This window comes from Varroa jacobsoni, unplaced genomic scaffold (assembly GCF_002532875.2).
Source record: "Varroa jacobsoni isolate VJ856 unplaced genomic scaffold, vjacob_1.0 scaffold_294, whole genome shotgun sequence".
Classification (NCBI taxonomy): Eukaryota; Metazoa; Arthropoda; class Arachnida; order Mesostigmata; family Varroidae; genus Varroa; species Varroa jacobsoni.
Window position 1 is genome coordinate 235,475 of NW_019213196.1, and position 24,465 is coordinate 259,939.

Consider the following 24,465-nt stretch of genomic DNA (forward strand, 5'->3'; position numbering starts at 1 on the left):
CCCGGTAAATAGCGTAGTAGAGAATAGTTTATTTCAAAAGCAGACACGCGGCAAAACCACATACGCTCACAATATTACACACAACTGATACGGATCTATCAGAATCATTTATGGAGCCAATCGCAAACTAAAAACCTTCGTGCTACCTATAATAGCAGCAAGAGGAGCGATACACGCGTTCACGTGATTTCAACGATCGACAACAGTGTCTATTAAACTGAAAAAAAACATGCTTGTAAAGTATTTCCTTACTGCATAAAAATTATGGGCTAACCTGTTTCTGTCGCTGTTTTTTTACAGTTTGGCAGAGCTGCCAGAACTGCGACTTGGGCAAGCCTTAAAGAGATCCGAAGACCGCCTAAGACTAATCATGAAAATAGCGATAGGACTATTTTCACACATCTTTACTTATTGTTACGAAAAGAGTAAAATTTCGTATAGGTCGGCATATTAACTATACTGGTCAGGTTTTCAAAAATTTCACGAATGAGTAGCCCCGCTTCCGCAGCAGCTGCGCGCACGCTATTCCACAGTGTCTCGTTCTGCAAATGATCAAATAGGACATGATTTACAACACTCATCTAATAGATGACCTTGTCGAATAAACGAGACGTGAAGGCCTGATAAATGTTCTTTAAAAGAGATCAGTCCGGTTACGTGTTTTCCTTTACAATGTTTCATTCCATTATAAACTATGAAAGTGGGTTTATACTGTTGGTGTTACTGAGCTTAACCAATTCAAATAGCAATTTTCGGTGCATGTTCATCTAGTCCTTTATAATTCAGTTCCTTTGACAGTGGTATTATTCTTTTAAATATTGGCAAATTCTATAAAAATACTAAGAAAATCATTAAAATTATTTGTCAGGTGTCGATGTATGAACGTACCTCCCACTGCCGCACCCAATTTATTCTTTCCTGCGTTGTTTCCATATGAATTCCGCTAACGTTTGTAAGCTCATATGTTAATTGAAGCCTATGCCCTGCTATACTTCCGTTGCTCTGAAAAAAAAAACACGAACTGAGACATGATTATAAAAAACAACAATAATAATTTTCAGTAATAAAATACTAAGAAAATAGACGCACAGCCGTCAACAAGCGCTGCTGAATAGAACATGTTCCCTATTTATTCAATTATGTATCAGCTTGGTAGCGAAGTCGACTCATTACACATGTGAAGGGTTATGTATGAAGCCATTGCTGGGTCGTCATTAAAGCACGGCAACCCATTGCGTTGATACGTAAAATTAGCCAAGTGAGCTCATTAACATTTGAAATGATTCGTAGTTAGTAGTTAGAAAACACGCAGTACAGCAGGAGATTCGGCATTCGTCTATCAGGAACACATAAATCAATATTGATTGGGCCGAAGTAAAAACCAATTCCAGTAACTGGATAATTATGTTCTTCTTTTGTGTGTAGATTTTCGTAACAACTAAAACAGAGGAGTGGATTTTATCTGAGGTGATGAAAACTACCCAATTTGAAAAAGCCGCCTCAATTTGCGATGCTCGTGAAGTAGCTTGTATTGAGCCTGACTTCGCAGTAACAAATCTACGAGCATGTTTGCAGGATGATAATATCTCTGGGAAGTACTTGCGGGAGATGAATGCTTGGATCGCGTTAGTTGGTAACATAGTAAAAAAAAACTGAAGCTCCTTTTGGTCAACCCTCTACGGAATTTATTCATCATGAACCGCAGGTTCGATTTATTCCTACGCTACAACTGCGGTTAAGATACTGACTCTCTATACCAGATATAACAATTACGAACTACCATACAAAAGTTGAAATGCTTATCAGCAGATCCAGGTGTGTTGCATAAGTGTGAACGGCAGTTCGCGTCCTCCGAATGTATCCTCTATGGCATCAGCTGACCTTCGCTTGTGGCATCGTAATGCCGAACTAACATTGATTATTACCCATTGATTACTTGAAGGCCAGTACGTGGCCCAAAGCTCAATAGGTAACGTATTTGCCTGCTAATCTTAGGCACACGTTGTTTAGATTTATTTAGATCGTGGTTTAGATTTGAACCCATAAAGCATAGACACATGGTTCATTTAGTGTTGGGAGCCAATCGTTGGATGGAACTATGTTTAACGGTGATGCCAGATGTAAAACTCGAAAAAAGGCCATTATGCTGTTCAAGATATAAGAAATCCTTCAGCTCAATCTGGCTATCCAAAACTGTCAACTGATGCACGATACGAAATCCTTGGAATATTGGATTGTCGAAAAAGTATTGGCCGTTTTTCTAGCAGGGCGGTTTCCAAGCTACATACATAATGAGTCGCTTTGTAAGAGTGCTTTCATTCAGACTTCATTTCTACAAAAATTCAAAATTTTCTTATTCTCATAAGCGCAAATTCTGCCTGGGTCCATGAAAAAAACTGCTATCTATAGTCAAGATGCGTTATTGGAAGGGACGACCTAGGAATGGCATTCGTTCTGGAAGTTTTTAAAAAAAAGATGCTCCTCGTAGTGGCTGACCAATTCCAGAGAAACACGATGGAAAGTTGTGCAAGACCCACGCGTGAACAGCCAATATTTAGTACCAAACATTTTCAAACCATTTAAAGCTGGTTAAATAAGTCCCACTTTTATGAACTCGATCGTATTTTAATCTGCTAAATTCTACAGAAACGCAACGAAGCTGTCCTTCGAAGAGTTCTTTATCGACCGCGACTGACGCAAGATTATACAACAAGATAATAATGTGGATAATCTGTGACAAAGCGTTCATTGACGCCAAAGAAAACAACGCTATGTATGTATGTATTCAGTGGGGTTGGAAAGGAGTCGTGCAGTATGAGCTGCTGCCGCCACCGCCACCGCCACCGCCGCTGCTTGAGAAAGTGACTCGTTTTGGCCTCTTCAGTAATTAACAAGACTTCAACATACAATAGTTAAAGGAATCAACCCGAACCAACGTATAGAAAAGGCCACGTCTTTTACCGTAGCAATGCTACCCGGCAAAAGTCATGAGAATTAAGATCGGATATTTCTATGCATCCGCCGTATATTCGCCCCGACCTTGCACCTTTAGAATAATCTGTGTCGGTCTATGTCTAATGTTCGTTTCAATGAAAAGGATAAAAATCATTTCACACAGGTTTTCGCTCAGAAAGCACAGAAGTTCTACAATTATGGGATGATGGCTTAGCAGAACTATAGCAAAATATATCAAGTGGCGCATATCTAATTTAGTCATATTATTTTAGAATATATATGTATATATATATATATACGAAAGTAAAGGATCAATCGTCTTTCCAGTATGCAATATATCGTTTTTGCCTAAGATATTCTATATTTTACATATAAATGCATTCTTACAGTAATCCACATGCTAACGTTGAAGTCATGAAAGAGCATTTCAGCAGTTCCGTTCCTTTTTCCCTGCGCCCACACAGTGTATGCTTTCACAGGTCGTGCGCTTTTAACCTTTAGGTGTACCATTCCAAAGGCATCCTCATCATCATTTATGTCAACGTAAGTTAGGTCACTGGCGTTCATAATTCGCAGCTGTGTAAAAGAAAATCACAATTTATGTCCACACGTTCAAAATAAGAATTGTTTGCAGTAGAATGCATTAGATCTCGGTTATAGTGTTGTAAAAATTAGATTTATAAAGCCAAATTGTCCGATGCCTGATATGGAATCGAATTTTATCTCTGAACAGCCTTCAGCTATACGCCACATAGCTGTTGTTGTGTTATATGCATGCCCTCTTTTTTTATCGCCTGGCAGATACAGTACGGCATCAGAAGTTCATTCCCCCACCTGGATATATTTGTAGGCATCTTACAGTATTTACTATTTTACACAGAGTAGCCATGAACTGGCCCGCATCAGGTTCCTTTATTGGACGAGTTCCTCGAGAAAGCTCGTCTGAAGCGAATTTTAGAACTTACGTACGTGTGCACATTATAGCTGGTACCGTTTTTAAATAGTACACCATTATTGCATGCTGGCCTTTTTCACATTTAATTCAATATTGTAATTTTAATTATTCCTAGTACAGCCTTTCGATGCACAGGCGACAAAGTTCCAAACAGCGGTTCTTATGGATTTTTCCTGGGTCTAAAGGATTTAGGAGCGATTTTCTAAGTAACTAAATTGTAGCTTTCATGTAGAACAGTACCTGCTGCACGTATTTTATATGATATTGTTTATTAACAAATTTAGTAGAATCGACACAATCGTCAGCTTACCTCCACAAAGCTAACCAATTGACCGTTTGCAGCTGTAACATTCATTCCCTTGATATGTATATCCGCCAAAAGAGCACGAGCTTCGGGAAAATCGTAAAGAAGATCAACCAAGTGCCGTTTGTATACCCTTCGATTGCTCGTTTCTCCTGTGATGGGGAATCCTACTGCGGAACAGACGACGACACGTCTCGTTAATTTTTTGACAGATACGCCAACCTATTATCATTGAAAGTGGCTATTTTTACTGCCAATTTATATGCTGTTGTTGGTTTGCACAGTCCATCGTGCACTGTTCTACGCTACTTGAACTTGTTACGGGAGTATATGAACGTAATTTTACTTCAGAAAGACTTCCTAAATTTAGAAAGGAGCTAAAGGCCGTATCTAAATAATGATGCGACGATACATCTGGCCGGGTCAGTAGTTTACACTTCTCAAGCCTCGAAGCATAGTTGTCTAATGTTAAAACTTACCTGTTTTCCCAAATATTTTTATTCTTGGTTGTCGCGGACATGATATATATCCGTTTAATTGGACCGCAGGCGCCGCTTGCCCGACTATAGGTACCATTAAACGGAACTTTCTTTGGAAACATTTATATGCAATAAAACGGCCGCCCCCTCCAAAAGACGTGATATAGTCTAAAGTTACTTCTACAGAGTGCCTAGGATAACTAGGACAACGCGTTACGGCCTCTCCAATGTCAATATGCAGCATCGCAAGTTCATCAATTTTAGGAGCCATCTTGTAGGTCAAATTCAGCTCGTTACCCCCTTCTACATACATATCTGTGAATGAAGCAACATATCAGTAATTATTTTTTTGAGAAGACAAAGACACCGGCTAAAAATGCTGTCAGAATCTATTTAGAAATGGTGCGAATGAAAAATCAGTGGATTACTTGCACCTAATGTATTTACGTAAGATTGTACTTATAAGCACGAAACAAAAAAAAATATGCTCGGCGTAAAAATATCAAATACTTTTCGTGGTATAGAATCAATGCATGAATTATTTGAATAAATCAATTTAATAAGTCTATTTGTCACACATGATCCACGAGCTCTGACTGGCTTATTTCCAAGTATCTGCAATGGTACTCTTTTTTCGTTAGTGCTCATTCTGTATCATTTGTCACGTCCCTATTGAATCGCGATCTTCAATCAATTTCGTTACGGGAACTCATTCTGGCATTTTTCTTAAGTACAGAAAGTATAGAAAAGCAATTAATGCTAAAAACAAAGAGGCTCTGCTAAATAATCTCACTAGTGTTGATGTAACAGTTCTCGCAAGTTCTCGTGTCAAGTATGCCGAGGGCGAAAAACTTCTCTTTTATTCCGCTGGACCCTATGTCGCCTAGAGGGAATATCGTCAATCTGTAATATTTCGAAGGTAACCAGGGGAACGCCGTCTGCATTGAATAATAAACACACATTTGTTAGATACAACGTATTCTTCAGTCTACGTAGCAGGGCTCACAGCTCAAGTGCAAACCGTAATTAAACTGATTCAAAGGACGGCATGAAATTTCAACAATCTAGAAGTAAACCTTCACTGAAAATTACAAACCCTACATTATTTTTATATACGACTTAATTCTATCAGAATTATGTTTGATAAAATTACATGCTTAACAGCAACGTACATCTATGTATCATTTAGTACTTCATCCACTATTGTACATAAAAAGATTTTAATTCTTTTCTAAAGTTCACTCCCTATTCTTAATGCACTTCACATTCGTTTGGGCCGCAGCGCAGACCCACTTAACCTTGACTATTGACACTGCAGAATAATAAAGCCCAAAAGGAAAAAGAACTATCCCTTGCCTTGTGACACCTTAAGCATAATGATCCATTCCACATATAGAATACTATCTTTTTCTTCGGTGTTTATCCACCCTATCGAGATATTTGTCTATCATAGTGGCCTGTTCTATCAAGTGGATTACATATTTTTCCGAAGACGCACATATTTGTTTATAAACTAGAAGTGTTCACAGTAGTAGTTTCCATTTTATCACACTAATAGTAGTAGTAGTAGTCGATAACCCCGTCTTTGATTGCTTACACCCACATAGGCTCAGGACGGCTCAATGTTAGGCCGGACCTGCTAGCAGGAGTCCTTAATTGAAGTCACATCATTGAAATTTAGTACATTTGATATTAAATTTAACGGATAAAGAATTTTCGTACCAAACCTTGGGTGGTTCCTTCTATGTTGTGGTAGCCGCAGAACCGATATGGGGTATCTCTCAGTTGATCACAGTATTGCACTGTATATATAAGTTTAAAGTCGTGTGGATATAGTCTTCTTAATATGATAACCGGAGTTGAGTGGCCGTAGTGAAACTCAAGAAAATCAGCCCTTATGGGCAGATTTTCTAGCTGTAGGTAACCATTTTTCGAAGGTCCTAGAATGAACAAATTTGTTCTATTTGCATTTGCAAAATGAATATTGCTTTAGTATTTATCTGATAAATATGATTGTGAAATAGGATTTTCCCAAGCCATATTTAACTGTTCCAACTGCGCAATCAGCATCGCCTTTCGATAGGACTACCAATTACAGCCACCGAAAGTCGGTATATTTTATCTTTATATCGGCCTACAGTACTAGCCTGAACGCGCTTTGCGTCTCTCCGATAAAACAGTTATCATCCTATACGCCGGAAGCCAATATTTTAAGATACAGTTGGCACATAAACGCATTGACTGAGAAATCAATGCATTTGTTTTCTTCCTCAAAGTCCTGCACCCTGCTACCTATCACGGGTGCAACCGACCGCTTTTTTGTATGCCGAAATCAAACGAAAGACTTTACGTCTGACTGATCATCAATCCTTGACGCGATAACTATGTAGAATAGCTAGCGGGACGATCAGCCATAAAGGGGTAACCATGCTAGCTATCCTTCGGTGAAGCAGTACTGACTGTTGACAGTTTATCGTAACGCTATATAATTAATTGTCGGTAAAATGTCAGCTCAGCTTACTTCAAACAATCACTGGTGTCAACAAACGTCTTAAACATGTATATGCTAGTTATCTTTTTCTCAAACGCCTCATTAAGGAAGACAATCACTAGCAGATTTACTAATGGTTAATTAAAGAATTGAGAAAAAGCGGTTGTTCTCTATATGCAACACAATCACGGCTATGTAACGATCGACTGCACTTATTCTTAAAAGTATTACCCACTATGTTATCTATTGTCTATAAAGGACTTTGATGCTCTATTATTGGAATAATGGTTTCAAGTAAACAAACCTCGAGGTTCCCAACCGTAAATTGTGCTCAAGATCAGCATCAGTAAAAAGTTTCGTTCTAGCGAATGAAGTATAGTCGCTTGATTAAACGCCGCCGATAGCCAGTTTCGAGCCATTGCTAGTTAGCTTTGTGCTCAGCGAACCCTCGCCAAATCCAAACCAGTAAACGATGACACGGATTGCTTGACTTGTATTTATAGTCTTAGGAGCCAAAAAATTATAGGCTAACCTTTACAGATTGAAAGGTCTAAGACCTGCTGTCACACAGCCTGCTTAGCTGCTTAACTGACACGTGTTGCAAAATAAGAGCGCTGCTATATATTAAAGATCGCGCGGTCGTGAAATCGATCGTAATTACTGACGCGAACCAAAGTAAAAACCCCATACGCTAGCATTTTCTGCCGAGTATCTAGCTAACAACAGCGAGCTGGCGAATGGCAACAGATATTGCACTTTATTCCGTAGTAAAATTAATTGATAATTATATTGAGATGGCACTGGAAACAACTTATTTATTTACTTACTATTACTGCAATTATATACTGTAATAGTGTATCTGTATTAATATACAATTGAGCACATATGTTACGTGTTGTTTTCGTGTTGATGAAATACTAATATACAAATAATGCATCGAATATTCGAAATACAACTATTCTATTAGTGACCGGCTGATCAATCTGAAAGACCAGAGTGCCGTTTTTTTTACCGAAATTTCCCTTTTGAATGGATTAGCTAAGTTCGACACTAGCATGATTTACAAAGCAGCTTCCATTCGTCTGAATATTTCAAAACTTTTACAGGTTTATCGATGCGATGGTTAGACCATTGCCTACGGTCTTCGTGATGACCTGTTTTGGCGGGGCGGACCTAAATACGCTGCGATACAATATTAACTAAACAATATAAAACGCGAAAAATGCTTGATAAAAGGAAAAGGGTGAGCTTCAAAATAATGGTCAACATCCGATGATCCACTTCTAGATTTAAGGCTTATTGATTATGGTTTGAATGGAAACCAGATGATAATTTACAAAGGCATAGGTTATATTTTTTGTTTTTTATGCTTGCTTGCAACGATTTTTATGTTGCTTAACATCCAAGAGTTCAAGAAGACTCTTTACTCTTTCCTGGAATCAAGAAAAGGACACATTAGAATGAACCATTTCATATAAATGAATCAGACAACAGTCGCTAAAGCCATGCAGTATGCTAGACGTTATACAGTTACTCACTACTCAGCCTCAGTGTATACTCACATTGTCAAGGCCCTCAAGATTTTTAATGGACTAAAAATAGTTTTACTCGGAAGCTGAGGATCAGAGAATTAATGTTCATGTCTTGCTTCAGTTCTGAAGTTGTGTCTGCAACTATAACTGAAAGACAGGAAGCTTTGCACTATTCATTGGACAAGATACATTTAGTCAAGAAGATGCCCACAATAGATACTTTCCGTACCATTTTACAAAAAGGCATTATAATTTATTGGCTATTACACAAAGAAAGCTAATAGAAACAATCATAGAAAGAAGTCCGCAGTTTGACCAAGTGTAACTTCGTTCTCACGAAGCCGCATTTCCAGAACAACGAGTATCAGTCATCTATATACATTACGATTTAATTCGGTTGTCATTTCGCGCTAAAAATATCAGTGGCAAAAAACTACAAATTTGCTCAATATTAGATCTTCATTCGCAGTTGCTAGGCTAGAACTTTCGGGGTAATTAAGAGGAGCCAGAGGATGACAGCATAGTGGGCACACGTTGTGATCTAGGTTTAACCCGAGCATAGACAGACTTCCCTTCGTGCTGGGAGCGAGCCGTGTGATAAAATTATGCCTAACGGCAACACCAGACATAAAATTAGAGGGGATGACAGCGTACACTGTCGAAATCATTTTGCGTATGAGGACTTATTCCCACTGATGATGAAACATGAAAAAGCTAGATAGAATATAGTAAAAAGTTTACACGTAATTCATAGACATACGTGATTCGTTTACAGCTCGGGGGTTATCGCTTGAAAACATAAGACCTATTAATAACAGTTAATGATGCAAACCTTTTTTTTGCAAGAAGACTACCCTAAGACTGGACAATTCAGTATGGAGATCTGGTGGTTGTTTCTGATCCAAGCAACAAAGCTCTGAGGGTTATCTAAGGAAACAAGCTATCCACGCATTATATAAAATCTCTATTTTGGAACAAACGTATGCTGCATACCTCTCATATTCGCAGACCTCTCATACTCTGTTACTTATGCTGTTAGGCATTTACGCAGATGGCTGGTTCCCAGCACAAAACGAAACGTGCATACGCCGGGATTAGGTCCTAGACCACCACGTGTTTCTGAGTTAAGCAGGTGTCACATCACCCATTGCGTTAATATAATAACACAAACATTGAATCAACTAGACACAGAAAGAAATCAACCTCACTGTCAAAAAGAAACTTCTGACTGTCATAGATAGGTGTTGCTAGCTTTAAGCAAAACAGAATAAGGGCCCTTTAGAATACCGTGCATTCTATCCTAATATATGTTGATAGAGGTTTGAAACAAAAAAATGTTTATATATATAGTACATGTAGATTCAGAGTGACTAATTGGAACACAATAGCTAGTAGTTATTCAACGGTATTCAAATAAGCTTTCCGGCTACGGGAAATGCAAACTTTTGTACGGTTTCATTTGATGGATGGTTTCATTCATCAAACAATGGTCGAACGTTACCGATATCTGTAACGATACCAGATGCACTAGGAGGGGTTCTAAAGAGCTTCGAACATTGTTTATCAACGAGGCTCTGTACAATACGAGCTGAACATTGAGGAGCCCCTTGAGTCTTATTATTTAGAACATTGCCTGTCTGACCAATTGTTCAAACAACTCTTTTCATCACAACTCAAGCTTCATTTATTTACTGAAATTTTTCGAGGTCGAATAAAAAAAACATGCGTGAAAACCACGCATAACAAAGCACAGGCAGTGTAAAACTCCGATCTATTCTTAGCCAATCATCAACGAGGCAATTGAAGAATATGGCGAGAAACACTGAAAAGCAATTTTGAAAGCTAAGGCTACATATTGCGGTGCACACTTTGCAAAATTTTAGTTGGATCTTAATCTGCGCAACGCTTTTAGAAAGATTAAAAGCGTGACTGTCCGAGCTTGAAAATTATAGTTGTGAAAGAAAATTCGCTTAATGATTAATCAAAATCAAAGATCGCACAATCACGACTGTTTCATCCCGTGCCACTTTGTGGCCACTTCACAGCCGTAAACATATAATTATTGATTAACTCATATCACAATGTTTGTAGCATTACAAGTTTGCCACGCTTATCCGACGCATGTTCACTTCCTGCGGCCGGCATCCTTTAGCGCGTGGTTCGTTCACGTTACGCTGTTTAGTACTTTCCAGCATCTATTCGGATTCGTATCGGGTGAAACAAGCGGCCTAACGGTTGATATAGCTACCAGTCCTTAAAGCCGTCGAGAATGTTTTTGACGAGTACGCAGCAACAGACCGACACAACTGGACCTCTCGTCGATCCGAAGCAGATCGTACCATCAGCGCAATAGATGTAGTGATCGCGTTGCTCAACAGGGTGGATGCTCATTTACTACCAGCGGCAGATTCACAGATATTTTGTCGACGGATTAGGAAAGAACATACTTTCTTGGTTTTTCCCTTATGCCGACACACGTCACACCCATGTCGGTACGCACATACTTTGGCGCACAGTTCCCTTCCTAGGAAATAGCATGCCATCAGCCGGCTACAGTTTTTACGTCCCTGTAACTCCAATAACAAATTGGAAGCATCAAGACCTCGGTTGATTTTGAAAGAATTGGTCATGGTCTTCCGGTGTTACTCCGAACTAGTATATTTTCCTTAAGGATGAACCCATAGGTTTTGTGCAACACTTGTTTTACCCCAACCCAGCGGGGACTGTTTAGTTAGTGCGCCATGATCGACGCACTGGGAAAAGTATTTTGACGTACATACGAGTTGGTTGATTTGCAGTACGGCTTTCAGGCGTCACAGTGCCCTCACGCCTGAAGTCTCTTATTCTGACTTATGATTTTCTTTTGTACTGAACGAAATTTAACTTCGAGTCATGGATGTTCCCAGTTTTATAAACCTACTTCTCAACATCGACTCTATATTGCGTTTTGCCGAGATCAAAAAACTTCTCAAGCAGGCGGCAGATCTGTGCCATGTACAATGCGGATCCCATACTCAGGAGAATTCCCTAAATGTGGTTTGCAAAGTCAGTAACGGCATCTAGAGACTGGAGGATGCGCGTTTCTCAGGTCAGTCATCCGAATTCGATAGGAGCGTCCCAAGCGCATTTTTGAAAAAAGGAGACCGGCAAACAACTCATAAATTGGATGAATCCTAGTCATGCAGCTATCAAAAGTCATCCTGACCATACGCATTTCTTATATACTTAGGGTCCTGCGTGCTCTATACACTGAATGAAAACTGTTGAGAGGCCCGCCTTTCCAGTCCTTTTCACTCAAGAACGTGACGTGAAGTGGTGTCTTCACGTTAATATCAAACAGAGATACGAACCGATAGCTTCGGGAGCTTAGCTTACACCTAAGCTGAGAATTAAGCCAGATCCATATCCTAAAAATACGACAATGGGACTGAAAGGGTTGTATGCACTAGGCAATACTTGAAGGAAACAAAACGGTCAACGGAAATCCGTTTCTGGTCCAGTACATCGTGTGAACGAGCTTCTTTACAATGGAGGAGTTTATAAGTAAAGTACGGCACACGACAACACCGCACCACGCTCTGAAAGAGTTTGGGTACGGGGTTTTCTACACCCACCGTATTCTCCAGACTTTACGCTGACTAGGTACTACCTTTCCCTAATTAAATTCGTAACAATACATTTAATAATGAACAAGATCTCAAAAACTAGCTGAAACCATCAGAACTAAAAATTGCTGATAAGATGGAAATCGGTTAAGAGAGGGAAGAACCGCAAAAGAATGACGATAAACACATAGTAGATATATTTGTTACTCGAACTTGATGATGCGGCACCTTTCAATTATGAAAATAACTAAAAAGTACATATCGGAGTGCATCCATTCACATAGGTACTAATTTTTGAGAATGATATTGCTGTGATAATGCTACCTTCCGACTGAACTACCAAACGAAAAATTAAGTTGAACACTTGTCTGCTATATGCCTACCGATAGTCGGACTTAAGTAAGGGTGCTGGTCCTCACGACTATTGCAAAAAGATCAGCAGAAATTTAGTGTAGCTACCATACTTCAGAGACGCATACGCATTACACGATAAGACTTTCAAATTCGCGAAAGTCAGCCATTTTACATCCGACAATTGTTTTGAAATACAGCTCAAATTACCAGAATAGAAATTGTTCAGTACGTTTCTTTCTTTCACACACACTTCGAGTCATTTTATTAGCATCAGTTTCATTCGTAGCTCGATAGGTAGAATTATACAATTATAAGTTATACAGACTAGTTGCGAGATAGATAGAGGTTTAGCGTGGACCTTTTACAAGATTCTTATATGTCGGTGGTACATAATTTTATATTTAAGCAGCAGCTTTCTTTGTAGCAACCAGTTCACGTAAATTGTCCTTACTCTCCCTGAGCTCCGATTCTAGATAGGTTTTATTAAACACGAGTTGATTGATTCGGTCTTCGGCGGCTTTATTTCGCGCTTCTAATTTAGCCTTGGCCGCTTTCTTGTTGCTAAGCAAAAACCTGGAATGTTAATAGCAACATTAACAATAATAAAACCAAATTGGCATTAGCATACTAACAGTTACTATTTGTAGTTAATGATGCAAACGGCGTGGATTTTTCAAACATACAAGATTTACTTTGGATAACATTGTAATAATTTTATGACTAATTATTTAGTTTCTTTGTTGAATTGTGTTACAGTGTCAAGAGTATCCGCAGTGAGTGTGCAATTCACTAACGGCAATTTAATGGAAAAACAAGCCTTACATTCGTCCAACTGAATCATACATCCGCGTATCTGCCGGGTAACTAGAGATGACTGAATTGGCAATATTGCTTTTCCGAATGGAGATATAATGCGATTCTATCTGAAAAGTAAGGCAAGTAAAAAAAAAACAATAGAAAGAAATCGAAATATTTTTTATTATGAAAATCTGTAGTTTTATTCTTCTGTTTCAAGCCACTGTTGGGTTAGTTTTCATGTATAGCTGCATTCAGCATTATCTGGAGCTAAATGGTGGAACAGGTTCGATACATTAAATGTTCTATACAAAATCAGTGAAATAAGGAATAAAGGCGATAAACCTGCTACTGCAACGCTGGTAAATTAGGTGTTGAAAACTTGCCTGCATATCTGCCAGCCGTAGCTTTCGTTGCGTATCCACCATCTTGCTTTGCAACTCCTGGAAAGCCTGAGACAATACAAACGAGAAATAAGGCAGAGCCAAAGATAGGTCGGGTCAGCGTAATTCTAGAAGGTAGAATAAGTGGGCTGCACTAGTCAAAAATGAAGTAATTTACACAGATTGAAAAATATGTACGAATCTGAATATATTTAATTAGCTCGAACTAATTAGAAATAACAACAATGAAAAGGTGATAGTTCTGTCTGGATTTAAATGTATTTGGACCATAGCGTTGTTTCAAAACGGTTTAATCAGGGCAATATATGGAATGAAGCACAACTTATTACTGAAAGCTCTAAAGTGTACAAATATAAGAAACTGTTTCAAAGGCTTCCAGTGCATATGCACGGTTTGCACGACCATGGAAACGGTCCTGCGCGTTGTTACCATTATCAGCTAGACTATGTCGAACTAGACCGAGTTCCAAAAATCTTTTTTAAACTATTTGAACTACATCATTTTGTAATGCCTTATTAGATTTTACGATTGGAATATGAAAAACGTACGATCCATAATCTAGAACAACACAGTAAATACACTCATTCGTATTTTCACTGACCACAAATGCTAAAGTGAATTGTAAAGCGCAGTATATCATATTGGGCCATACCTGTTTAAAAAAGTTTATACATTGAATTTATATTCCGTTTGACGCAAACGCAAAGTCCGGCAAAGCCTGTTTGAAATGATGGTTTAAAGCTTATACATATCGTTTTTAAAAGCTTAATACAATCATTAGTACTTTCCAGGTTACGAAACATTCAGGTATGCCACTCTGTTCGTCTGTCGTTATGCCCTCTTTGTTTAGACTCAGATGAAAGAAGACATTTTTGAAGGCAGGTGGCGCGACAGCACCGATTAAGTTCACTAACTGGTAATATAAAAATACTAATTATGTTTATCTGCGTACAATGGTTAACTGAATGAATTTCCGGTGGATCAGTAATAAGCTCGAACGTCACAGCACGTTCTAAGTACACATCATACCATTGGAAGGCAAAATGCTCCAGCAGTGTTATGTTCTAACTAAATTCGCTCGATTACTACGGCGTTCTTGGTTACTTTTTTTCACACACAACATCGCCAACATTTACTAGTGATTTGAGAAATCGTCTAAAAAGTCTTACTTTTTTCAGTTCCAAATCAGGCGCTGGTATGGCCGCCATGATGCTGCCAGAATCTGTACTGTTTGGGTGGATTCCGCCGAATACTTTTTTTCAATAGCGCTTCGACAAAACGGCGGGATAGTAGCCAGTAGTGTACACTCGAACTATTGTGTGTTAAGACCGATGCAATTCGACGGAGGTGAAAGTCGAGCTGCTCCGGCCGTAGGCGTTCATTTACACTGGAGTCCCTAACTCTGTTTTGTCCTATACCAGCACAAGTGCTGCGGTTTATCGTAAACCCCTGAGTCGCTGGGCGCGTTGGTGGTGTCGAGCGCTTGCTTTGAGTGAAGGTGTCGAGGTCGCAATCGGTGCCGCTATTTCGGCGTATTTTTGCGATTGAAACGCTAAACGTAATCAGTGATAGCTTGGAGATACAAGAACGTCGAAGTTAGCTGCTAGCCAAAAAATGAGTCCACTCTACAACACGGCTTCACAATAAGGCAAGTTTGAACAGAGTGCGCTGAAAAAGTTTGCTATCGAAGCATGTGCATTTTGACTTTGTTGAAGTGTCAGAAAACCGCTGTTGCTAGAATCGGTAGTGAATCAATGACATGATGATAAAAGGTTTGCGATGTACGAATTTACCTAAACTAAACAGAAGAAGTTTCATTCGATTGACATGTATAGGGGAGGAGGGCGGGGTAAGGGGCGCAAAAAGGCTCATAGTTGACCGCTGAACCTTTTACTTTGTTCGAAAAGTTGTGCCGTAGTTGTGAAACAGTCAGGCTGATTGGGTTATGAATTTTGTGAAAAGTTATATGTGCACGATAGATAAAACTATGGAATGCTTATGCGAACGCGTGCAAATAAATATGTGCGTATTTTGCGTTAATTTTTTTAAATCCCTTTTTAATTTACGAATGGCTCTGCTTTTTAAATGTTTTCTGCCTCGCAAATGTGAAAATTCAATGCACGATGATCCGTTAGGTTCCATTTCTTCAAAGTTGTGCTTGTGCACACTAGAATACTTCAGGCCTATTCTAATCGAAATACATAATTAAAGTATAATGTTTGTAGGGCGGATCCATACGATCGGGACGGAGAACACAGCTCGTTTAAACAAGACCAACTCATTGTATAGTAAGTAAAGAACTTGGCGCGCGGATTCCGACAGCATCATCTGCTATAGCGGCGTTTGACTTGGAAAAGTAGTAGAAGCATCGTAACTTGTCTCAGTTCTATTTATGTTTCATAATGTTCCCTTTTGACAGTTCAGAGTGAGGCTAAAGACAGCTGAAAACGAGTGCCAGGAGCTCCCTTTTTATTCCGGATGGCTTCAAAGATCATAAAGTTCGTGGTACGGTTATGAACTGTTTATTTTAGATGTAGTCGAAACTTTGCTTAATGTGGGTGCAGCACCTTCTAATTCACATAGCGCTGCACGTTTGGTAGATGAATTCTGCGATTTATTTGCACGTACAAGCACGACAGAAAACTCAGGCAGGATTACACTGCTTGCAGAATCGATACGATATGAGTATCTGACTCATCATTCATACTTTGGTTGACTGTTGTCACCTTTTTGTCGAGACATGCGTAAACATAAACATACCTTTATTAATATTCAAATGTTAATAATTAAATATGAACTAGCACGGCCGGATCGCGCTCTTTCAGTTCGAGTAATAAGCTAAGTGGAAAAAAATGTAGAATCTTCATTACGATCCATCGAAGATATTTTCAGATCTTTTGTCACTCAAATAATAAATACAATAGTTACACGAAGCTCAGGTGGTGAGGTTGCAGTAAGTTGGATAACTGGATCAGCTGTGCGTATTCTTTTCACTCTGTTTATGATAGAATAGGATGCAGCCAATTGTTACACATGAAGCTTTACTGCCAACAAATTCGACGCTATCATTACTATGCTATTGTTACAAAGTTTGATTTGTTGTCTCATATTCCACATGTTTTTGGCTTAGTCTGTCAATAGATTCGTCAATTTATGTTATAACGCATTGAAACAGATAGGCGGACCGTAAAGGAGGTTTCAACCGCTATCGTTCTGAAACCATCGTCGCTTGTCAACACGAAGCATAATAGTAGAGTGCAATAATATATATAGAAAGGATAGAAACTCTATCTTGAACGGGTTGTTAAATTAAAATTAATGCCTTACTAAAGCCGTCAGTAACGGTGATGGGTTTTGCTCAACCTAATTTAACCTTTTTGTTCTAGTCGAATCTATTAATGTATGGTAACTACTGGAACTGAGTACGCCTTTGCCTCTGTGTGTACTGTACGCGATGATAAAACGTTATTGTTTTCGCGTCATAGATAAACTACGTAAATAATACGAGTGGAGCGATTGAATGCCTCGTCGTTTGTTACCCTGAGCGAAACTCGATTGGCCAGGTCTTCATTGCATCGTTAAGAAGTTGGAAGTTACACACGTATCTCTAGTAAACAGCCTACGATAAGGATTAAAAGCAGTAAAGCTTTCGCTATAAAAGCCCACTTAACATTGATAACTTTTCTGTGGCAGAAAAACAGTTTATATCAGTTTCGCGAAAAGTTCTGCTCTAAGTTTACATAGCACATTCGTGAAACTTTCAAAATCTGTAAGTTTGGGTTTATAAACGGGCTTCTGCTCTACAATCTTTTCCACTGTAGAAGTTTTTTGAAGGTGAAAAATCAGTGATACATTGTTATTACCGATCAAAATACGTGTTTGATTTATACGAAAGTTATATGTCGCGAGAATGTTGTTTTTCAACTTGTTTACATTCGTGTTAGGCGTGGTAGCTAGAGTATATATATGTACTGTCAGAACGCTATAAGGTCATAAAATCCATGACAAAATTTTAAATACTCACACCCGTCTTATTTGAGACTACTTGCTTGCCAGATTACGACTTATCTCAATTCACTCAGCCCAACAAATCTTTAATCATTTTAATTGATGACATCTGCCCCTTGCGGAGGAGCGAAATATGCATACATAAATGCAAAGCTAGTAATCAAAATTTGCAAACGAATCGTCTATAGTTCCACTAATGTCATGCAAGAAACTGTGCATAAATCTTGTAGCGTTGCTATTACGGCACTTGACCTTTTGAAAGGCGTACTATTAGGCCCGAACCACGTGACACGATGGCCTACAGTGAGACACTTAGCGTCCACTTAGCAGCTGCTAGCGGGGTTGAAATAATCGTCGTAATGGTTCGGTTTGTCTACTTCTTTATTTCTGCTTAACACAGGCGTTCAGCAGCAGCCCACTGTCAACAGTCGCAGAGAGAGTATCTCGAGTCTAACAGGTTCTATCGCTTCTCCGCCTACTTCAACCGCAGGGAATTTTCTTTGGGCTATGTATATCCACTATCAACTAAGACTAGACGAAACAGTCCGTAGACCGACTGACAAGGGCAGTCTCACAGCTTCTTCTCCCGTTGCTCGGTGCCTCGTCTCCCCATGACATTAATCGCTAATGGCAGCATGGGGGCGACCTGGTAAAATGGGCTGATATTAGTGCCGCGTGCATGACAATCAGGTGCGCGGTGCCGGGCTAGAAGGCACCGTTTGTTAAATAGCAACATCCCTTCCCTTCTTCCTGGATACGCGTAAATGCGTTGAGTCTTTCATGCGAAGGCGTACAATTAGCGAAACCTATCCGACCACCGCAGTGTATAACCTATTATTATGACGTAATGAAAACTTGCATTTTCAAACGTGCATGTGGAATCAGTCATGTTCCTGATGGTTGGCTTTAAAAGGGGCTATTTTTTCTGTGGCGTAAAAATACGTTTCTATCTCGCTGCAATTTACAAACTCACGTATATAAACGTACTGCTCCATTGTGTACTTTAGGGACTTCTCACCTCAATTCTTGTAGTATATATATATATATATATATAAAGAGAGAGGGAGACAAAGTTTAATATTGATATTCCAAATCATATTTTTTTCTAGTATTGATTTCTCCAATCTCATACATTTGTCGATATTACTATTAGCTTAGTACAAATCATGTACCTAGTATAATTATGTATCTATCCCTTAGAGCAAATAATATAAAAAAATTAGAGTAGATATTAAGATGTTTTTTAAATCAAACCTGCAAACAAATAAGTTTCTGTATAGATGTATTTAAGTAGATAAAGGCACCACGATCAACTAGTTGTGCTGGCAACCTTTGTTAAAATAAAAGCTACCTGTTCTGTTAAAACTAGTTAGTATTCAAAGTTATTGTTATGATTTGAAAAGAATCATTCAACAAATTATCTAATTATGTCAATTATTGCCACGCTAATTAAAAACTGTCATTGAGTTCGGTGCTGCTTAAGGATTATCTAAGGGTATTTTTTCCTATGTGGTTGTAGTGTATTACAGGATGCTTATTTTTATCGTAGTATAATGAATATACGATACAAATTAGTTGTATCATAGGGAACTCTTAATGATGTTGATGATGTTTGAATATGTTAATTTTGTGATGCCCTTTGTGTAGTAATGAGATGATAAAATAGAGAAATATATACCAGAGCTTATATATAACGATGGGAATAACATACACCTCCATTGTTGTCCCTCTTAGCCAATCACTTTATACACTGAAACAAATATACAGGTAAAATATATATGGTCACAAGTAGATAGATTATGATTGCCAAAATAGGAACGGAAATTGCTCCTATCTACGTTTCGCACCGTTATATGTGCGGTTATACAACTGATTTTTATTTATCAAGTTCAAAATAAATAGTTAGTAATCAATCCACTCGATCTCCCTTGCTAATTGAGATATGAAAAATAACCTTTCAGTATTCATCGGTGTGTTGACGACTGTACGCGTTGATTTTCAGATGTCATCGTCGTTTCGCTTATCGCCATTGCCACCAAAAGAGAGCTCCCCTGCCCTGGCAGACGCGAGCCAGGTGTTGGCCGCGGCTCTCAAAGAGATGGATAGCATCATTGCTTCTGCTGAAATTGATAATACTCACGAAGCGTCTGACGCCTACAATAATTCTCTCGAATCACTAGAAGCGCCGAGAAAGCATAGAAACAACTATGGAACCGCTATGTACCGTTCGCTTGAGCGTCCGTCAAAAAGTCGTCCTCGCTCTCCATATGCGTCGCTCGAACCAGCTAAACCTGTGGTGCTTGAATCACCTGTTTACAGAGAGTCGCCAGTCTCGACCGGGCGACTACTTCCATCGTCTATAACCTCGGACACTACAGGAACAGACATGTCGGACCTGTCAGAACTTATGACTCTCCGTAATGAAAACATTGACCTTAAAAAAGAGCTCTTTGAAATGCAGCAAGCATTGGCGATGCAGCGCGCAGAATCCGAAAGTCTTAGTCAAGAATTGCAACGAAAGCGTGCTCAGCTAGAAGCCGCTGAAGAGCAGCTGGCAATTGAGGTACGAATGCGTAAGAAAATCGAATCTGAGCGGCTCCAGCTAATGACAGATGTGCCGGCAATGAAACTTCAGCTGATGCGTTCTGAAAAGGAGCGGGTGGATTTGACAGCCCGACTCAAGAGCCTGCAGTCGGGCTTCCAACGAACGCTAAGCAACCTGACGGCGGCTGATCTATCAGGCGTTAGAAGTAGTACACCAACGCGGACTGGTCATTCTAACGCAGAAAAACCTCCACTACCAAGACCAAATATGAGCCCCGTCTTTTCAAACACAATAGCCGCTAGTCCGTCATCGCAACGAAAAGCGAACAATGAACGCTTTCAGCGATTCCCTCAAGCAATGTATAGTACTTTACCTAGAAACTACAAGCCGCCTACAAGCGTCAACAAACAAGAAAAGAGTACTAATGTGAGCTCAAATGGAAGCAGCAGTGCGAACGTTAGCGACGCATTTGAAGGTAACGGAGAGCTTCGGGCTCTTGAGGCACGAAGTACTTCCGCTCCAGAACTTAACAATCCTGACCGAGCCATTGGTATCAAAGGAACAGTAAATGGCTCAACTCTGATGCAGCCAATTATCAGCCATACGAGCGCACCGCGCAAGATACTGAAACTTATTGGAAAGCTTTCGAGAAGCAACTCGGCATCAAACTCATCAATAGGCAGTTTCAAAAGAAACACGTCGACGAGGGCAACGGCAATGCCACGGCTGTGCGGATGGAAATCAAATGAACATCTAAAGCGGCCACTTGTCAAATGGGACAAAAAATGCATTGCAAGTTTCTTTCAGCAGTTAGATTTATATGATTTATATGATAGTCATCTATTGGCAGTTCATACCGGCGAAGCCCTTGTACAGTTAATCAAGAGCGATTCATTTCAATCGACCATTAAACATCCGTTACATAAGCGAAAACTATTGCTAGCTATCGAGGTCTTTGTCCGAAACGATTCACTACTAAAAAGCGCAATCTGTCTAGACACAAAATGGGCTTTGTCTTGGCTTGATGACCTTGGGTTACCCCAGTACACCGATGCCTTTCAGGAGGCTCAGGTAGACGGGCTGATCTTAAATAACATGACGCTTGAAGACGCTGGCATTCTAAAGATAAATTCGCAGTTAGGTCTTTTGAGTCTGAAATGGGGTATTTATGTGTTGCGGTCAACGAATTTCGATCCTGGCTGCCTGAAGCGGCGGTCCGCTGATACGAAAAGAAAGGAGACGATAGATGAGGTTTCTTTGTGGACAAATCACAGACTAATGGAATGGCTTCGCGACATTGATCTAGCCGAGTATGCGCCAAACCTTCGCGGATCCGGTATCCACGGGGCTCTGCTTGTATACGAGGATAGCTTGGGCGAAAAGCTACTGGCGGAGCTGCTAAATATTGCGCCAGCCAAGACGCTTCTACGGAAACATTTGACGCAACAGCTAAAAAATCTATTAGGTGATGCTATTATCCAGCGTAAACGTGCGGCCGAGGCGACTTCGACGGTTCCACTGTCCCCTTCCACGAAGATTAAATTCCCTAAAGGAACACTGGGACGCCGCTCGAAGAAGAAGTGCGATCAGACGTTAGTTTGCCCATATGATCTTGCAGGTTTTTTGCCATCGAGCAGCGTTGACGCGATGACAACCTCGATGTCAACAGTAATGACATCATCAACGCATAGCAGCCTCTCGTCGAACTCAACACTGTGAGGATAGAGCGTGTTGAACAGATGACCGCAAGTGAACGCTGTTACGAGACAACACAATGCTCCTGATTTCGCCTATCTTTAGTCACATCTCGTAGAAAATGTTGTGAGGTGTCTAATCGCCTGTAAAAATCTATACGTGCACATATTACGCAGATGTATCGGAAATTTATGGCAACTATAATTAAATGTGACAAATATCAAAATTCAACAGAGAAATGACACTACGTACGCAGATGGCGCATTTTTTTAGCTGGTATCGCGCGGTACATTTACTTACTTATGAACAAATATACCTTGTGCTTACATTGTAAAGCCAACGACTATTTGACCAAGAGCAATTTCCTGCGCCCAACTGCAATTGTCAGTTCGGGGTAGTTCAAACAGGCATAAACGAGCCTTAATCAAATGTATTCTGATATTGTCCCTGAGAATCGGGTGGCACATGGATGGAAATGACGGAAGGTGATGCAATAATCGGGAAACGAAATGTGTAGAACGAATCCATGTATTAAATTTGTGCGAAATGTGCAAACCGTTCGACTAAATCATTCTGTTTTCCAAGCTTCTTTATTCGCTCACCCGTTGTTGGCGAATTTTTTTCCCTATTTTATACTAGCAGCAAAGTTATTCTATACAACAAACTGGCACGTTGGCCTTAAACTTTCAAAAAAAGGAGCACACAGACTGACTATGTAGATATACGCGAGAGTATGTTTTGCCCTGTTCACACGGAAACATACTGAAAAAGTATAAAAAAGAAGAATTATTTCTACCTGAATATACCATATATATATATATATATATATGTAACCATCATACTGATTAAGTACAATTAAGGATAATAATAATCACTATTATTATCATGAAGAAGCTATACAGCGTGTCTATATACTGGATAAACGGTAGCCAACGATAAAGGAGAATGCAGTTACGTTAAATGACTGATTGACCGAGTAATTGTACTTGGCGAAATATTGTGAGCTGTAAAACGAGAAGGAAAATCAAAATAAGAAAGCCAATAGAACAATGGTTTTACACTGTTTATCGTCTTATTTGAAGTTAGACCTGTAACTGGATAGAAACCATGTCATTCTCACGAAAGCTGTTAGTGTATAATCACAGATGACTAAGACATCGTTTTTGTGGGTAAACCAATCAGGAACATCTCTATGATGGAGAATTTTTAAAACGACGAGAACAGTTAAAACAGAAAATTTAGGAAAAAAATAATAATTCATAGCCATAGTGTTGTTAATACATTTAATGTGATCTATAGGTGAACACAAGTTAGATAAAAATAAATAAGTATCAACCGCTCAGAAGTTGAAAGTATTCTCGTTTTTGTCTGTTCTAGTATCTCTGTGTATTTAGTTGATTTGAGAAAGACAGTTTCACCTAATTATTGGAACTGGTTTTAATGCAACTGATTACGTATATCTATTCACTCGAAAATATAGCTAATTGTTATCGATGTGGCATTGGGGACGTCAATAGCAGTATTCGCAAAACAGCTTCACCTGTTCAAAAGCCTCGACTGTCCTTTATCAGAGTTTTGAGCAAGAGTGTTAACTCCAATAAATAAAAGATTTCACAGATTTCATCGCCTGTTAGCCTAGCGAAAAAACCTTTTAGCACTTTTTGTACTGAAACGATCTTTATCGAGGTCTTGTTTAAAACCCGTCACGTCTGATGGATGTCTCGGCGTTTTCTAAGGAACTCGTTTGGGTTTAATAAATGTACGGTGATGAAATGAAAAGGAGGAAAATTTCAAGGTCTACAAACGAGCTGTACCTGGCCCCTGCTGAACTGCTGTGCCTGAGAAAAAAACACTAGTCGGTGAGGCTCAGAATGGCTGCAATGGTTCCCCTTCAGGAAAACCAGACGTTTAGCTTAATTGAAATCGCGCTTTTTAACTGTTAATTTAAACTTGATTGTTACATGGTTAGAACTGATGGAAAATACGCAAATCGTGAGGTCTGTCATAGGTTCGTGCCAGCCGGTATATAAGATCGAAGATGTATTTTGCTCCCACCAACTGGAATAGATTATTATTATTAGTTAGTATAGCTCCTTTTCAATACACATCAAGTTGCAGTTTATAGGCCTGCGCCACGGCCTCGTTTTATTCTAGCTGGATTGACATTAAAAATTATTATAATAGGGCAGCTTCGACTTCATCCAGTATTCCACGTACGGTCCGGATGCGTACTAGGAGGTTGGGGGCCTGCCACAGTAGACGAAAAGTGTCTATGGCACTTAGGCCCAGGAAAAAAAGTTACATAGAGCCAAAGGATGCTGCTTGAACAGTAAATCTAGCACC

General features: G+C 39.4%; 3 protein-coding genes across 6 annotated transcripts; 1 reads left to right on the plus strand and 2 right to left on the minus strand.

Annotated features, from left to right (window-relative positions):
* LOC111259099 (uncharacterized) lies at positions 1–7,776 on the minus strand. Of its 2 annotated transcripts, XM_022830801.2 has the most exons (8): positions 7,489–7,776; positions 6,416–6,633; positions 5,487–5,631; positions 4,694–5,008; positions 4,221–4,384; positions 3,343–3,531; positions 889–1,002; positions 1–542 (listed from the first exon to the last, which is right to left on the minus strand). In XM_022830801.2, exons 1-8 carry the CDS (start codon positions 7,601–7,603, stop codon positions 405–407), a joined length of 1,398 nt encoding a protein of 465 aa, XP_022686536.1. In that variant the 5' UTR covers positions 7,604–7,776; the 3' UTR covers positions 1–404. The 2 variants fall into 2 exon arrangements, with proteins under 2 accessions (XP_022686536.1, XP_022686537.1); XM_022830802.2 differs by lacking the exon at positions 5,487–5,631 and having other exon boundaries at positions 6,421–6,633; positions 7,489–7,775.
* Positions 7,777–12,905: 5,129 nt separating this feature from the next.
* Positions 12,906–15,186, minus strand: Pfdn1 (prefoldin subunit 1). Of its 2 annotated transcripts, none has more exons than XM_022830811.2 (4): positions 15,044–15,186; positions 13,857–13,922; positions 13,498–13,598; positions 12,906–13,248 (listed from the first exon to the last, which is right to left on the minus strand). In XM_022830811.2, exons 1-4 carry the CDS (start codon positions 15,080–15,082, stop codon positions 13,077–13,079), a joined length of 378 nt encoding a protein of 125 aa, XP_022686546.1. In that variant the 5' UTR covers positions 15,083–15,186; the 3' UTR covers positions 12,906–13,076. The 2 variants fall into 2 exon arrangements, with proteins under 2 accessions (XP_022686546.1, XP_022686547.1); XM_022830812.2 differs by lacking the exon at positions 15,044–15,186 and adding an exon at positions 14,904–14,997.
* A 104-nt stretch (positions 15,187–15,290) lies between these two features.
* Liprin-beta (liprin-beta 1) lies at positions 15,291–23,477 on the plus strand. 2 transcript variants are annotated; one of them, XM_086967732.1, is made up of 3 exons: positions 15,291–15,522; positions 16,100–16,162; positions 19,885–23,477. In XM_086967732.1, the coding sequence occupies exon 3, from the start codon at positions 19,885–19,887 to the stop codon at positions 22,144–22,146; it is 2,262 nt and encodes a 753-aa protein (XP_086823858.1). In that variant the 5' UTR covers positions 15,291–15,522; positions 16,100–16,162; the 3' UTR covers positions 22,147–23,477. The 2 variants fall into 2 exon arrangements, with proteins under 2 accessions (XP_086823858.1, XP_022686543.1); XM_022830808.2 differs by lacking the exon at positions 16,100–16,162.
* The last annotated feature ends 988 nt before the right edge of the window (positions 23,478–24,465 follow it).

What these genes read in the sequence shown, in the direction of transcription:
- Liprin-beta (XM_086967732.1), top strand. Translation starts at nt 19,885, where the DNA reads ATGTCATCGTCGTTTCGCTTATCGCCATTGCCACCAAAAGAGAGCTCC.
- Pfdn1 (XM_022830811.2), bottom strand. Translation starts at nt 15,082, where the DNA reads ATGGCGGCCATACCAGCGCCTGATTTGGAACTGAAAAAA. An exon ending in CTGATTTGGAACTGAAAAAA is followed by an intron (nt 13,923 to 15,043) that starts GTAAGACTTTTT and finishes GTATTGTCTCAG; the next exon opens with GCTTTCCAGGAGTTGCAAAG. An exon ending in TATGATTCAGTTGGACGAAT is followed by an intron (nt 13,249 to 13,497) that starts GTAAGGCTTGTT and finishes TTAACATTCCAG; the next exon opens with GTTTTTGCTTAGCAACAAGA.
- LOC111259099 (XM_022830801.2), bottom strand. Translation starts at nt 7,603, where the DNA reads ATGGCTCGAAACTGGCTATCGGCGGCGTTTAATCAAGCGACTATACTT. An exon ending in GAACTGTTACATCAACACTA is followed by an intron (nt 5,009 to 5,486) that starts GTGAGATTATTT and finishes CTTCATTCACAG; the next exon opens with ATATGTATGTAGAAGGGGGT. An exon ending in AAAAATATTTGGGAAAACAG is followed by an intron (nt 4,385 to 4,693) that starts GTAAGTTTTAAC and finishes TCTGTTCCGCAG; the next exon opens with TAGGATTCCCCATCACAGGA.